Source organism: Pristis pectinata, chromosome 13, assembly GCF_009764475.1.
Source record: "Pristis pectinata isolate sPriPec2 chromosome 13, sPriPec2.1.pri, whole genome shotgun sequence".
Classification (NCBI taxonomy): domain Eukaryota; kingdom Metazoa; phylum Chordata; class Chondrichthyes; order Rhinopristiformes; family Pristidae; genus Pristis; species Pristis pectinata.
Genome location: NC_067417.1, coordinates 42014559 through 42029449, shown reverse-complemented (window position 1 = coordinate 42029449; position 14891 = coordinate 42014559). Strand labels below are relative to the sequence as shown.

The following is a 14891-nucleotide window of genomic DNA, read 5'->3' as shown; positions in this document are numbered from 1 at the left end:
TCCTTTGTGTGGGTTCCTTCTCTTCCTGGCACAGACCCAGTCTGACAGCTGCAACATTCAGAGCTCGGCCCGCTCTGTCAGTGTTAGTGCCACAAGGCCAGTTTTGGCGATTGATATTGAAGTCCCCCACCTTGAGTACATTCTCTGTCCTTGCCACCATCAGTGTTTCACTGTGTTTCACAGGAGGACAGTAGATGATAATCATGTTTGATATAATGTCGTGAGCCTTTATGCAGTCAAGAGTTGAGGACTCCCACAGCCAATCCTTTCCATCTGTATACCAAAGTCTGACTACCTCTAGTGGATCTGCCCTAGCAGTGGAACAGGATATTACTCATAGAGTGGGATAGAGGAGTGCAGGGCTTTGGTTGTAAGGTATAATTCTGTGTGTAAAAGCTGTTGCTTGACTAGTCTGTGGAACAACTCTCTCAGTCTTGACACCAGCCAACAGATGCTCACGAGGCTGCAATGTTGACTGTGTCTGAGTCCACTGCCTTGGTCAGTCTGGTTTCGTTCATTTTGTGGATTAACATAGTTTTCTTAGTATGATTTAATTGCATTCAGGGCCATTTCAGAGGGCTATTAAGAGTCAACCACCTTGTTGCGAGTCTGGAGTTGCTGATAGACCAGAGCATTTCAAAGGAGAATTCCTTCCATGCAGGATGTTAGTGAACCAACCTACCCATTCACTTGCAACTGCAGTCATGCATTCCTTTGGTAACATTAAGTATGTGTAATTTGAAGCTGATTTTAATCTTTGACCCCATGTATTTTGGACATTTTGGGAGAGTGATAATCCTGGATTCTACCCAACATCAGCTATGTTGATCTGTTGCACATACCAAAACTTTACATATTCAAACTACAGGTTTCGGTCTGAATGCTTGGTATTGCAGCCACAGCCTCAGCAGTAAAAATCTACCAATAACTTTGACCTTCATGTTATATGTCATTGGTAACCAAAAATGAGGAAGTATTCTGTGTGTAACCTGTGCAGCTCCTTAAGTGACAGCCTTCATGTAAACTGCATTCCTGATGTGATGTTCTGAAGGATTTAATACAATATAAGTTCAAAGTCCTAGGTTGGATCAATCTCACTCTTCATCTTGTAGACCTCTGATGTTGGATGACAACAGTTCTTCGCCTCCTGTAACTAAATACGGTCGACATCTATCAATAGAACCTCTTCAGGATCCATATTTCATTCAGTCGGTATGTGGCATTAAAACAATTCTGTTAAAATAAAGCAGTTAGTCTCAGTGTGATTGCCCCATTCACTGCAGCTAAGATTAGGTTATAAGTACTGATAATCAGTAGCTTCCAATAAATGAGACAGCTTCTATATTTTACTCCTCGTCTTACTGAAGTTTGGTTCAATGGGTATCCCTGTTCACTGAGAGCTCAATCTTCTTTCACAAGCCTATGTAGTGAGCATAGGAGGACTGTTTCTCCTTGGGCTAACTAAACTTCATTGTTATGTTTAGTCAATTTGTCTGCATGGACTTATCAGTAGGTTTCTGTTCCCCTTGTCTGCAATGAACAGGAATACTTCCAGGTCTGGGCTAATTGTTAATAATGGTTTTACAAATGCTACTTCTGTTTCATTGGTAATGTTGTTAAATTGGTCAATATTCCAGCCGTCCACAGAAGCTGCCTTGTGCTCCAATGCCTACGCCAACAGCCCAGTCCCTGGAGGGCCAATCATTTCCGACATCACAGAGCTCCCCCAGCCCAGTGGTGCTACCATTCAACCTGCGGGGAAGGAGCAGAGGTGGGTCATTGGCAGTACGAGTATAATTAGACTGCTTAGCATATTGGGAGAAGGAAGGAAGTTGCCCTCCTTTATACCTGTCACTGCTGCTCTTAATGAGGGTTAAGCAACAAAATGGGAAAAGCTGCATCCACACGAATGCTTCCTAGCCTGCCCATTTCATGCTGCATTGACATGCGAGTTTGAAAAATAGCCCATCCTAGTTCATCTTAATGCAAGTTTTCACGTAAAAAGGCATCAGCTCATTAGCCCCTGATGTTATGGACACTCTTGAGTCTTAAAGGTTAAAACTTTTAAAATGTTATTTATACAGCATGGTAACAGGCTCTTCCGGCACAAGGAGCCCGCGCTGCCCAATTACACCCATGTTAACTTACTAACCCATACGTTTTTGGAATGTGGGAGGAAACCGGAGCACCCAGAGGAAACCCACGCGGTCATGGGGAGAACGTGCAAAATCCTTATAGACAGCAACGGGAATTGAACCCGCTGGCGCTGTAATAGTGTTATGCTAACCGCTACGCTACCTTGCCACCCCAAGGTTGTAGCCTCAAAGCCCACTTCAGAAACTTAGACACGTGATCCAGTGGAAAACAGAGAGGGTGGTACAGATTCAGAGGAGCCATCTGTTAAATGTAACACTATTACAGCACCAGCGACCTGGGTTCAATTCCGGCCGCTGTCTGTAAGGAGTTTGCATGTTCTCCCCGTGTCTGCGTGGGTTTTCTCCGGGTGCTCCGGTTTCCTCTCACATTCCAAAGACTTATGGGTTAGGAGCCATGGGCATGCTATGATGGCGCTGGAAGAGTGGTGACACTTGCGGGCTGCCCCCAGAACATTCTACGCTAAAGATGTATTTCACTGTGTGTTTTGATGTACATGTGACTAATAAAGCAATCTTATCGTATAAAGCAAGTCCCACCTACCCTCTCAGATGGTAGAAATCCTGCAACATTATTTGAAGAGTATGGATGTTATCTTACTGACCTGATGATAAAATTTGTTCTTCAACCAATGCCCGTACAAAATTACCTTCTCATATTCCTGTTTGCAACTGTTTGCTGCATTCAAATTGGCTCTCAGAATTCCAAAGTATAACTTTGGCCATACTTCCAAATGGGCATTTGGTCAGGAAAGGAGTGATGTAAATGCACGTCTTCCTTAATTTAAAAAAAATCTAAAGTTATAAATTTATTATAGCAAGTGCAGGAAATTTTAACAACAGTGTTGATTAAAACTTTATATTAATTACATAATGTTATAACCAGATCTATTCCCGATTCCCCTCAGCTCAGATTCACTCTAAGAGAGTGTAACTGCTCCTGTGTTAATGAGCTGTTTGCGTCTGTGATTGAATACAGAAATTTTTCTATCCCAGCTGGGGAGAAGCTGAGCAGCCCAGGTAGAAAGGAAGAAATTCATGTTCATGTACACAATTAGTACTTTGCTTTACTGCAGAATGTGTAAGTTACATAAAAAGGTTGAAGTTATATCTAACTCTTTTTGTTGTTGGTCCTCCAAAGTCATCTGCCGATAGGAAGTTAGAAAGTTACCTGGGAGTTTGCCTGCAATTGTGAATCCTCCTCTGTGTGAGAAATTCTAATTCCAGCTCCCTTTTTGAAATTGGACAGTGGATTAATTCTATACTCTGAATTGACTCTGAAGCTGGTGAAAACGATGGCTCATTATGATAAACAAGGATAAACGTTATGGAATACAGTTCACTTATTCTTCTAGGGTACTAGTTGTTGTGGTGTGGTGCTTAAGTATCCACGTTCTAAACTACAATTACATTGTATTTCTGTGTGTTTGATATAATAAATGTGATGGTACAATCTGGATTCAAGAGAACCTCAACCTTATTTTTTAATTGTCTCAATATATACAGGGAAAAATGCCTGATGGCTATTAAGGAGGAGCCGGCTAGTCCAGGGATTGGAGTCCAGGTCCAAGCGGACACAATGGTTCCGGGGAATCCATGTACTGCATGTCTGGAACCTCCTGTGTTACCAGTCTCAGTAGTTGAGTCTGTTCTGGAGGGCAGACCCAACTGCAACACAGTGCAGCACACGGATAGGAGAGGGAGGACCACTGCTGTAGAGAGGTGAGTCTTCGCACAATGATGATAAGAAAAATGGTATTGTTTCTAGAGCAAACATGATTTTTAATACGGCACTCAATTTTATCACAGAGCAACAGGAGAATCAATGAGCAATTGAAGTTCATTTAAAGGATAGGAACATGTTCTAAACAGGATCACGACTTTGTGTTAGAACAGCACATTCCATAAATAAACAGAAATCTGGGCCATTATTGTTCTGCAGCCCCTTTCCACAGTAAGGTCTTTGAATTTGCACATATTTAATGGAAGGCATCAGTCCATCTCTTCTGTTTCTCATTGGGCTGAGTTTCTAGGTTGATACCTGACTCTGAGAATGATGAAGCACACTCTGGCTAGGCTAACCAGCGCAATGTTTATTGTGTAAATCTGTGGTGTTCCCTGCATGGCAGGGTTCACAGCTGTCAGAACATTGTCCTTTGGAAGGGAAGACCACTTCTGAGCCCCTATCCAATGAAGAATTTGCATCTGGGAAACCTGCCTACAATTCCCCGTTCATTGATCCCAGGAGCGAAGATAAAGGACTGGGTGGTGTTATTTCACAATACTTAGTCCATTGTTTTTCCATAAATATGTTGCTAGTCGGGACATTCTGCTAACTTCTTCCTCTCTACAAACAGCCCTTTTACATGCACTCACTGAAGTTCGCGTTATGAGGTTGCAGGCTCCCGAGACACCTCGTGCCCCATATTTTCAAACCCAGTTCTTTTAAAGGCTACCCAGGCACATTAACATTCAATGACAGCCCTGCACTGACAGGAGGAGACTATGTGACTGATATAAACGACTATAGTAACTGCATCTTGAAGCAGAGGTATGAGCTCTCCCCCAGCCCAAACTTTCTATCAATGTCAATAAAACACAAGGTTTCTAACCTCTAACACTATAGATTTGCCTGATTCTTCGATTCTCTCTCTAACCACATTATAACTTTCTGTCTGTGACACTCTTTAACTAACGCAGAAATAAATGGCCTCCTGTTAATGCCCAGTCACTAAGAGATCCAGGAAAATGCACTGGGATATCCAAACCTCTGTTCATTTTATTTCCTCAAGGGAAATTTGCATTGACTCCAATCCACTTTCAACAGGCCATGATGTGAAGTTTGAGAACTGTAGGGCATGGTTCACATCATAGAACCCTCCTTTCCTAGTTCACTGAGCTTGTATAGAATCATAGAGTTACGTAGCATGGAAACAGGCCCTTTGGCCCAACTCGTCCATGTCAACCAAGATGTCTATCTGAGCTAGTCCCATTCTCCTGGATTTGGAATTGGGGTTATACAGTCCTGAATGTCAATGTCAGCAGTTTCCCAGTAAGGATCATCCATGCGATGGTTATTTTCAGAGTTGCAGGAGAAAGAACAAAAGGAGCTGAACAGTTGAGTTAAATACTATAAATGTTTCAATGTGAAGCTGGATTAATGTGTGGGGGAGAAAGGAGTGGAAGAATATACTGAAAGGATTAAAATTGAAGTAGCTCAGAGGAGGCTTGTGTGATGCATAAAAAGAATACCAGAGTGTTAGGCTGGGGGCACGTTTCAGTGAGGTAAATTCTAGATCATTTCAGTCACGTAATGAGCTGGCAGTCATCGATTGATATTCCACGCCCACAGCTGTCCCTTTGTAAAGAGTTTTTTGGGTTTACAGGAACGAGGCGTCCGACCACATACAGAGCACTGAGATGAACATGGATGGTTTGCACTCACTGCTTGGAAGCCAGCAGTACAGTCTGGAGCATTCCACCATCATGCACGTAAGTTCTGGCCACTAGGTCTCTGATAGGATTTGGACTTGGGGTCGAAGCAGAGCTATAATTTCAGCATCCCAGGAGTTGAGAAGGTCGTTAACTCCTACACCCTCTCCACTATCAGTATACCATGGCAGCATCGTGTACTTGCCACAGGATGGACTGCAGCAACCCTGCCGAACCCATGACCTACACCACCCAGAGGCGTAAGTGTAGTGAGTGCGTGAGAATGCGAGAATCTCCAAGAATCATATCATCCTGACTTGGATGCACGTCGGCGATATTTCATTGTCATTCAGATCAAAATCCTGCAACAACCCCCCTGACTTCATTGCCCATTGCAGTGGGCTAAAAAAATGCACATCACCAGTCTCAAGGCATTCAGGTCTGGGCAGTAAACACTGGCATTGCCTGCAAGGCTCCCAGTCTGAGCATGAATCTGCTTGAAATTTTTAGGGCATGTTATATGGCAACTTTCACCTGGGCTATTCTGTGGCTGCCTCACTTACCCATGTGTGTCAGTACTGAACCGATTAGACTAAATGTACAACTGAAGGTCTGTTTTGAGACTGGTTTTAAAAAAAATAACAATTTTCCATGTGATTGCACTGAGACCAGTCCAAAGATGCAGGAAGATAAGCCTGAAACATTGGAAGCAATTGGATGATGTGACTTGGAGTTCTGGGGATCGGAGCAACATTTCTAAATGTGAAGTATGATGTGAGATGAAGTGTGGAAGTATACTTAACACGGAGGAAGATAGTTATAAAGGATGTAGACAGGCTGGTGGAATGGCAGCCACGTGGCTTGTGAAATCCAATACAGAAAAGTGTGAGGTGATGCATTTAGGTAGAAAGAATGAGGTTAGATGATCAACACCAAAAAGTACAATTTTAAAGGGGAAACAAGAATAAACCGTGGGGTGCTTGCTCACAAGTCATTGCTCACAGAGGTGGCAGGACACGTTAACACCTGTAAATAAAGCTGATGGAGTGGATGAGGCTGAGGGGAGACCTGACAGAAGTTTATAAGATTATGAGAGGCATAGATAGGGTGGACAGGCGTTACCTTTTTCCCAGGGTCGAACTATCTAATATCAGAGAGCATGCATTTAAGGTGAGAGAGGGTAAGTTCAAAGGAGATGTGTGGGGCAGGTTTTTTATAAAGAGAGTGGTGGGTGCCTGGAATGCACTGCCAGGGGTGGTGGTGGAGGCAAATACGACAGAGGTGCTTAAAAGGTTCTTAGACAGGCACACGAATGTGCAGAGAATGGAGGGGTATGGACATTGTGTAGGCAGAAGGGATTATTTAGTAAAGCATTTAATCACTAGTTTAACTAGTTCGGCACAACATCATGGGCCGAAGGGCCTGTTCCTGTGCTGTACTGTTCTATGGTCAGGGTCCTGTTCTCCATTTGTGAAGGCACAGAGGTCAGGACTTTAAGCTAACCCTGTTTAATGCATCTCGAACTGAAATCTAATTGTGGGAATCACACTTTAGGAAGGATGTGCATCTTGAGGATATGGAAGGGATTAACTAGAATAGCTCCAGGGATAAGGGATTATGATTATGTGACTAGACGGAAGAAGGTGAACTTTTCCCTTGAAGCACAGGTGGCTTTATGAGATTTGAATGTGTTTAAAATCCTAAAAGATTTACATATTGTGAATAAAGAGAAAGTGCCTCCGTTGCCTGCAGAATGGCATGAATTTAAGGTGATTGTCTAAGAGTGAGACAAGAGTGACATGAGTAAAATAATTTGGAGAACCAAGAGTGACATAAGGAAAATAACTCTTGTGCAATGAGTCGTTAGGATATGTAAATTCTGTCTGATGGGGTTCTGGAAACACAATTGGTAGTTGCCCTGAAAGGGGAATTGGATAACTATTTAAAGGAAAAAAAAGGTTGCAGGGAAACAAATAGAGTGTGAAAGATTGGGGCTAACTGGATTTCCCTATGAAAAATCCAGTGTAAATCTGTCGGTTCAAGTGATCTACTGTACTGGACCTCTCCGTTTATGTGACTTGGAGGTTGTGTCATTTCCATGCATCTGTTTCCTTTGTCCTTCTAGATATTGGGGGCTCTTTCTATATTTTGGAAAGGGCTTTTCCTACTTCAACACCATCAATAAGCTCGTCAAAGGTGTCATTCTTGTTTTAGATGGAGGAAGAGGACCAGCGACAATTGTACCAACAGCAGCAGCCTCAACATTTGAGATGTGTATTGGGAAGGAGGGCTCTCCAGGCTGGTTACTGGCATGCTGAGCAGGGAAAGATCTGTCCCTGGAAACATTGCTCTTGATGCCTGCTGTGATGGCAACAAGCAAGAGTGGAGTGTGCATTGGGAGTGAGAATAAAAGCTGATAATGTGAAGGATTTAAAGAGTATAAGGCAGGGGAGGGGATTGTTCAGAGAAGGAATAACCAGTGACATGCAATTGAGAGAGAGAGAGATGTAGTTAGAAAGCTCTTCTTACCCCAACTGTCCTTGTCAGACTGAACTGTATCTTAAAGCTGAGCATCTCTGCAAATGAGGTGTTGGAATCCCCTGGAACCCACCTACAATTGGATTCTGGAGATCCTGTAATGTGGGTCTCACAAACAAAACACTTCTTTCTTCTCCTTTCCCAATTCTTTATTGTGTGTGTCACTGTTGATTACTGGGGACCTTCCTCCAACAACGGACACTCTGCCAAAGGCATTCTGTTGCTTTATTCACTGGGATTCACTCTTTATGTGGGAGTGTAGAAAATAGTCAAACATCCTCATTTTCTTAAATTATTCCTTTGCCTTGCAGATCTTTAACCCAAATCTCCCTCTGAATGAACTGAACCTATCTGATATGGAGGCAAACCTTGCAATGGTAAGGATAACTCTGGAATAAGTAAATACATCTGATATAGGATTGAGGATCTGATTAAAGAGGAAAAATCAGTTAATGTCGCAGTTCCTCACTGCTCAGTCTTTACAGAGCGTGTGAACCTGGTCAAACCTCCACAGAGTGGAACACTATTCCTCGATCTGATGTAAGTGTACAATGACACAAAGAATTCCTGGCAATTCTTCAGCTATCCAGGAAATTTTCTCTGCAAGGAGGAATAATCAAGCTCCCATGACCTGCTATGTGCTTTAATCTCTGATTTGCAGAAAATTAAAGAGGTTCTAACTCAGTGATTCAGTTAGAAGGAAAGTAAAAAGTAAAAGTGGTTAATTATGAGAGATCATACATTCCCTTATGATTTCATTAGCAAAGTATGTTATGAGATGTTATGCAAAAGAGTGGGATTCAAGGGAATGGATAGTCTGAGATTGGGAAGAACACTAGTCACTGTATTAAAATTGAGAGCATTTGGGAGTTAAGGAGAGAACAGTAAGGTGGCTCCTATTTTTATTATCTTTATACTGTGGGCAACACTGGCAAGGTTTTGTTATCTATCTCGAGTCACCCTTAGTGGTTGGCAGCTTTCTGGGGAACGTCACAAGGCATCAAGTCACATAATGTGAACAAGTTTCATTTGTAGCCAGGGTAGGGGTAAGAGGTGACATGGTTTCCTCTGGTGAACTGGCTGAGATTTTACAACAATCTGGGTATTTTCTTTTCTCTTGCACTAGCAAAATGTCAGTTCACAAAATGCCACTCTGGAACATAATAATGGGATAATATTCCCGTAATAAAGCCAGCGCATACTATGCATATTTACCCCAGACACACTGTTTAAATTAATATCTTCTTGTTGTTGTTACAATTGCTATTATTATCTCCAGTCCTTCATTTGGGACTTCACATTGGGTGAGGACTTCATCAGATTTATCCCTATGGTTCCCAGAGTTCTGCAAGAGGTAGTTGAAGAGATTGTGGAGGCATTAGCAGTGATTTTCAAGAATCACTGGACTTGGAGGGTTCCAGAGGACTGGAAAACTGTAGATGTGACACTCCTGTTTAAGAAAGGAGGGAGGCAAAAGACAATAATTTATAGACTGGTTAGTCTGACCTCGGTGGTTGGTAAAATTTTAGAGTCCATTATTAAGGATGAAATTTTGGAGTACTTGGAAGTATATGACTAAAAATAGGATGAAGTCAGCACGGTTTAGTTAAGGGAGATCTTGCCTGACAAATCTGTTAAAATTCTTTGAGGAGTTGACAAGCAGGTTAGACAAAGGAGAGTCGGTGGATGTTATTTACTTGGATTTTCAGAAGGCCTTTGACAAGGTGCTGCACACAAGGCTGCTAAACAAGATAAGAGGTGGTGTTAGAGGCAAGGTACTAGCATGGATAGAAGATTGGTTGACTGACGGAAGTCAGAGAGTGGGGATAAAGGGGTCGTTTTCAGGATGGTTGCTGGTGAGTAGTGGAGTTCTACAGGGGTCAGTGTTGGGACCTCAACTTTTCACTTTATACATTAATTATCTGGATGAAGGAACTGTTTGTGGCCAAGTTTGCAGATGATACCAAGATAGGTGGAAAGGCAGTGTGTCAGGTAGTGTCACAGAGGCAGGGAGTCTGCAGAAGGACTTGGAAGTTTTGGGAGAATGGGCAAAAAAGTGGCAGACAGAATACAGTGTAGGGAAGTGTGGGGTTATGCACTTTGATAGGAAGGATAAAGATGTAGACTATTTTCTAAACAGGGAGTGAATTCAGAAATCAGAGCTGTGAAGAGACTTGGGAGTCCTAGTGCAGGATTTCTTCAAGGTTAAACTTGCAGGTTGAGTTGGTAGTAAAGAAGACAAATGCAATGTTAGCATTCATTTCAAGAGGACTAGAATATAAAGGTAAGGATGTACTGCTGAGGCTTTATAAGGCATGGGTCAGACCACATTTCTGGAATATTGTGAGCAATTTTGGGCCCCATATTTAAGGAAAGATTTGCTGGCCCTGGAGAGGATCCAGAGGAGGTTGAGAAGAATGATCCCAGGAATGAAAGGCTTTAACATATGAGGAGCGTTTGATGGCTCTGGGCCTGTACTCGATGGAGTTCAGAAGGATGAGGGGAGATCTCCTTGAGACCTACCGGATGCTGAAAGGTCTGGACAGAGTGGATGTGAAGAGGATGTTTCCATTAGTAGGAGAGTCCAGGATCCGAGCGCACAGCCTCAGAATAAAGGGACATCCCTTCAGAACTGAGATGAGGAGGAATTTCTTCAGCCATAGGGTGGTGAATCTGTGGAATTTATTGCCACAGACGGCTGTGGAGGCCAAGTCATTCAGTGTATTTAAGGCAGAGATTGGTAGGTTCTTGATTGGCAAGGGGGGGTTAAGGGTTATGGGGAGAAGGCGGGAGAGGGGGGTTGAAAAAATCAGCCATGCTTGAATGGCAGAGCAGATTCAATGGGCCAAGTGGCCTTATTCTGTTCCTGTATCTTATGGTCATATAGTTTCTAACATCACTGAAGTATAGACAGAAGCCAGCTACATGTTAATGTTTGGCATCACCCCCAGACACGAAAGAAGGACAGTGAGACTAAATGTGAGGAGAGGGAAAAACTGAGTTTCAAACCATGTGTAAAATTTAAGTGGAACACTTGTATTTGTTACACTTCAAAGGCAAATTTTCTTTTGTTTTTGTGTCAGTCTTTGATCTGCCTATACCGTACACCAACTGTGGAAGAGGCACCATGAGAATATCCTTCAGCAAACACTCACATCCTAGAAGAATCTTAGCCAGCCTAGAACTGACTGGTGTGAGAAACAAACTGCTGGAGGAACTCAGCGGGTCAGGCAGCATCTGTGGAGGCAGAGAGATGGTTGATGTTTCGGGTCGAGACCCTGCATCAGGACTGAGAGTGTAGAGGGAAGACAGGCAGCGTAAAGAGGTGAGGGAGAGTAGTGAGACGGGCTGGTAAGGCTCAAAGAGCAGTAGAAATAACAGTGGGAGAACAGTGAGAGAGGGACTCACAGAATTTCCATTTGTTTTATTTAAAGAGATGGAACATAATGTCATTTTGATGCTCTACATTTGAAAAATATACAGGTTTGCTTTTCCACTTTCAATCATCATATAGAGTAGCTTCTCTTAAAGGAAATTCACTTCTTCAGAAGTGAGGAGGGTCACATTATCATTAAATGTAAAACAAAAACACTCTCCACATTTAATGGAACTACAGAATAATAAGATAGAGAAAGTAGTCCTTGAAAACTCAGTCTAATTATTCCACCTCACTGCAGGCTCTCCAAGCCCCCAGTAAAGTTCTTCCATTAAAATTATATAAAATAAAACAAGTGAGATTACGAGATACATAATGTTGTGGGTTTTTCATTAAGTATCTATTTTTGTGTTGTAGAAATACCTATGAGGTATTCTGCCTGTGAAATTCAGTCCAAAAATAGCCAAGTGGGTGAGTTTACTGACAAATTCTATAATGGTCACACACCCCCTAACACTTGTTCTCAGGTAATAGAGGTGACTGTGTATTTGGTAATACAATAAATGGTTAGGTTGTAAAACATTGCACCACTCCTTTGTAACAAGCAATAACCAGTCACCAAGTTCTGACTGAAAGGTATGGTTTATGATTTTCCAGATCCAGAAACTTATTGTGGACCCAGAGCTGAGGCCAATTGAACCGTCCAACAAAGTCCTGAAATGTGGAGCAAACTCAGGTAAATCAGTTACAACTGATTTCTGGTAACAGTGCATTCAGCTTCTACAGAAAACTTGCTCAGTTAAGTCCACAATCTCTTGATCACAGCTACTAACTGATCTCAGATCTTGTTTGTGTATATCAGTTTCCAATTTAGCAGGTTTTACTAGTCACCCATGCAGCACACAAAAACTTATGGCAAAGAATTTCTAGCCCAGATTGCAAGAACCTAACTAGGTGGTCTTATCAGTGGCTTGTCCCTATTATGCAAGTAGAACAACATTCTGTTAAGCAGGATTTGTCTTGATCTTTATTCTCTAGGTCAGCATCTGCCATGCTACTGTTCGCATTCATATTGTTGTACAAAGAATATTAGCCCTTTGTGAAAGCAGATGTATACTTGTAAGCAATAGGGAAGTGGCTGGGTATCTGTTTATACTCTGGGACACCATCCAATGCTTTAAACAAGCCAAAGATTTTCAGATTAAAGATATACTGGTGGTGGGAGTGTCCATGTATGTGTGAATGAGAAAGTGGTGAGAGAGAACAACAACCAAGAGAAATTGATGAAGAAACAGGTTAACTTTACTTCAAATTTATCTCAGCCAGACTGGTGCCACACTCTTCTCCACGCATGGATTGTATGTGACTGGCTGTAGGCGGAATATAAATCTGACGGAACTTGCCAAGGCATACACCTGAGTGGCTTAATCTCCATTTTACCAAAGCCCAGGCAATCTTGAATTTAGCTTCCAGTTGCTCCTCCTCCCTGGGATTTGAAGACACTTGTGCTTCTGTGTGCACTATAAAATCATTTTCAAAAGCAGTGAACTAAAACATGCGTGTACTGCTGACCTCACTTGGCAGGCAAACAAATGATTGTAAATCTGCTGGAATCCTTTAGTTTGGGAACAGACATAGCCCACTCTTCACTGGTTCTATCTGGCTGCTGCCTCTCTTAGCAGGGTCAGTAAACAAGGTATGACAGCAGCAGAGTATTTCAGTGCTGACACCCTTGCACTGCCAGGTCACCCACAAATGCATTTATTGTGTTCATATTAGCATTATGATACTTGCTAATGTTACCAATTTCTCAAGCATGCAATCTGCCCAAAATGTCACTGTCAGCCTTGAGTACCTGCCCCTGCACCCTACTAATTGAGGGCACTAGCAATTCTACAGACCAAATAAGATTAGAAGACGGAACACCTCATGGCAAAAGGCTAAGATTTCATTAGTGATATAAATCAGATCTCACACAATTGAGGTCAGTTTCTGCACTGTGAGCTCAAGTATCCTGGGGCTAAATTCACAGGGCAGATGCTTACCAAATTATCTTCAAGAGAAGCCTTTCTTTGCTGGGCCAGAGATTAAAGGAAAAGATAAATGTCTCATAAAATAAATTACCTTCTGTAAAACATATATCATGTCTGACACTGAATGCGTCATTCCCCTCACTTATCAAGCAAGCACTTCTGGGGATAATTGGATGGGGCTTAGAAATAGATCTGCTTGCCCTTTAGAGACCAAACCGGTACATTAGAGTCGTAGAGAGATATAACATGGAAACAGACCTTTCAACCCACCGAGTCCACACCAATCATCAAGCTCTCGTTTCTACACTGATCCTACCCTACGTTTTATTCTTTCTAGATTCCAATCAACTTCTCCCAGATTCTTCACACTTGGGGCAGTCTACAGTGGCCAATTAACCTACCAACCCACACATTTGTGGGATGTGAAAGGGAACTGGAGCACCCAGAGAAAACCCACACTGTCACAAGGAGAACGTGCAAACCCCATATACACAGCACTGGAGGTTGCTGAACCAGGATCACTGGAGCAGTGAGACAGTGATTCTACCAGCTGTGCCACCCAATCATGCTCATTTTTTCCATTTAATAATCTCTGGTTTTAGGATGGGTTTGACTAAATAATCCTTTGTTATTTTGGCCATGGATTAAACCCCACTTTCTGGAGGTGAAGAAAGTTGACATGTTTGTAGTTCCAGTTTCGATATATTTCCTTCCTCCATTATGCTGGTTTCAGTTTTATGTGACTTCTTCAGGGCCTTGCTGACATGGCTGGTGATCCCCTGACCTCTTTCTAATTATTTCCAGGAAAGCCACATCTTCAACAAACTACACAGCATTTCCTTCCAGACCCCCATCTTCCAATCAATCAGGAACTCTCCAACCTAGACAGTGACGCAGCCCTCTTCGAGCTTACTGAGGAGACAACTGCCTATTTCCCAGATGCTGAAGTGGGACAGGAGGAATTCTGAGGCAAACGGCCCACGTCATAGCACCTTGCAAGGCAGAATCTCACGCCTTAGCCCCTACCGTGGTGCTTACACAAAGCAGATCTTCCGTCAGGAAACAGAAACCTTTGAGAGCATCCTGAGAATTGTGAAACCCACCAAGTTGCTGTCCCCAGTGGCACTGGCTGAAGGAACTCACTTTCTTCTGTTCATCTTTCAATCTGCACCCACCCCCCCACCCCCCCCAATCCACCTACCCCATAGACCTCCTCTTCACTGGGATTGGAGGAGATGAATTCTTGCTGGAAATTGTAGATGTTACTTGTGGGTGGGGCAGGGTGGCAGAATCTCCTCTGTGCATCAAGAGTTCTTTGCAGGGAAATGAGCCTGTGATGGTTTTGTGTAAGAGTGCAGA

The 14891-nt window shown here is 42.7% G+C and overlaps 1 protein-coding gene across 1 annotated transcript in view; it reads left to right on the top strand.

The window, feature by feature from the left end:
* Window positions 1-14500, top strand: part of hsf4 (heat shock transcription factor 4) — a 68439-nt gene extending 53939 nt beyond the window's left edge. The window contains exons 7-13 of the mRNA XM_052028724.1: window positions 1113-1212; window positions 1638-1771; window positions 3660-3875; window positions 5540-5645; window positions 8435-8500; window positions 12157-12235; window positions 14337-14500. Coding sequence (XP_051884684.1) covers window positions 1113-1212; window positions 1638-1771; window positions 3660-3875; window positions 5540-5645; window positions 8435-8500; window positions 12157-12235; window positions 14337-14500 — 865 coding nt within the window. The remainder of the gene's footprint in view (window positions 1-1112; window positions 1213-1637; window positions 1772-3659; window positions 3876-5539; window positions 5646-8434; window positions 8501-12156; window positions 12236-14336) is intronic.
* The last annotated feature ends 391 nt before the right edge of the window (window positions 14501-14891 follow it).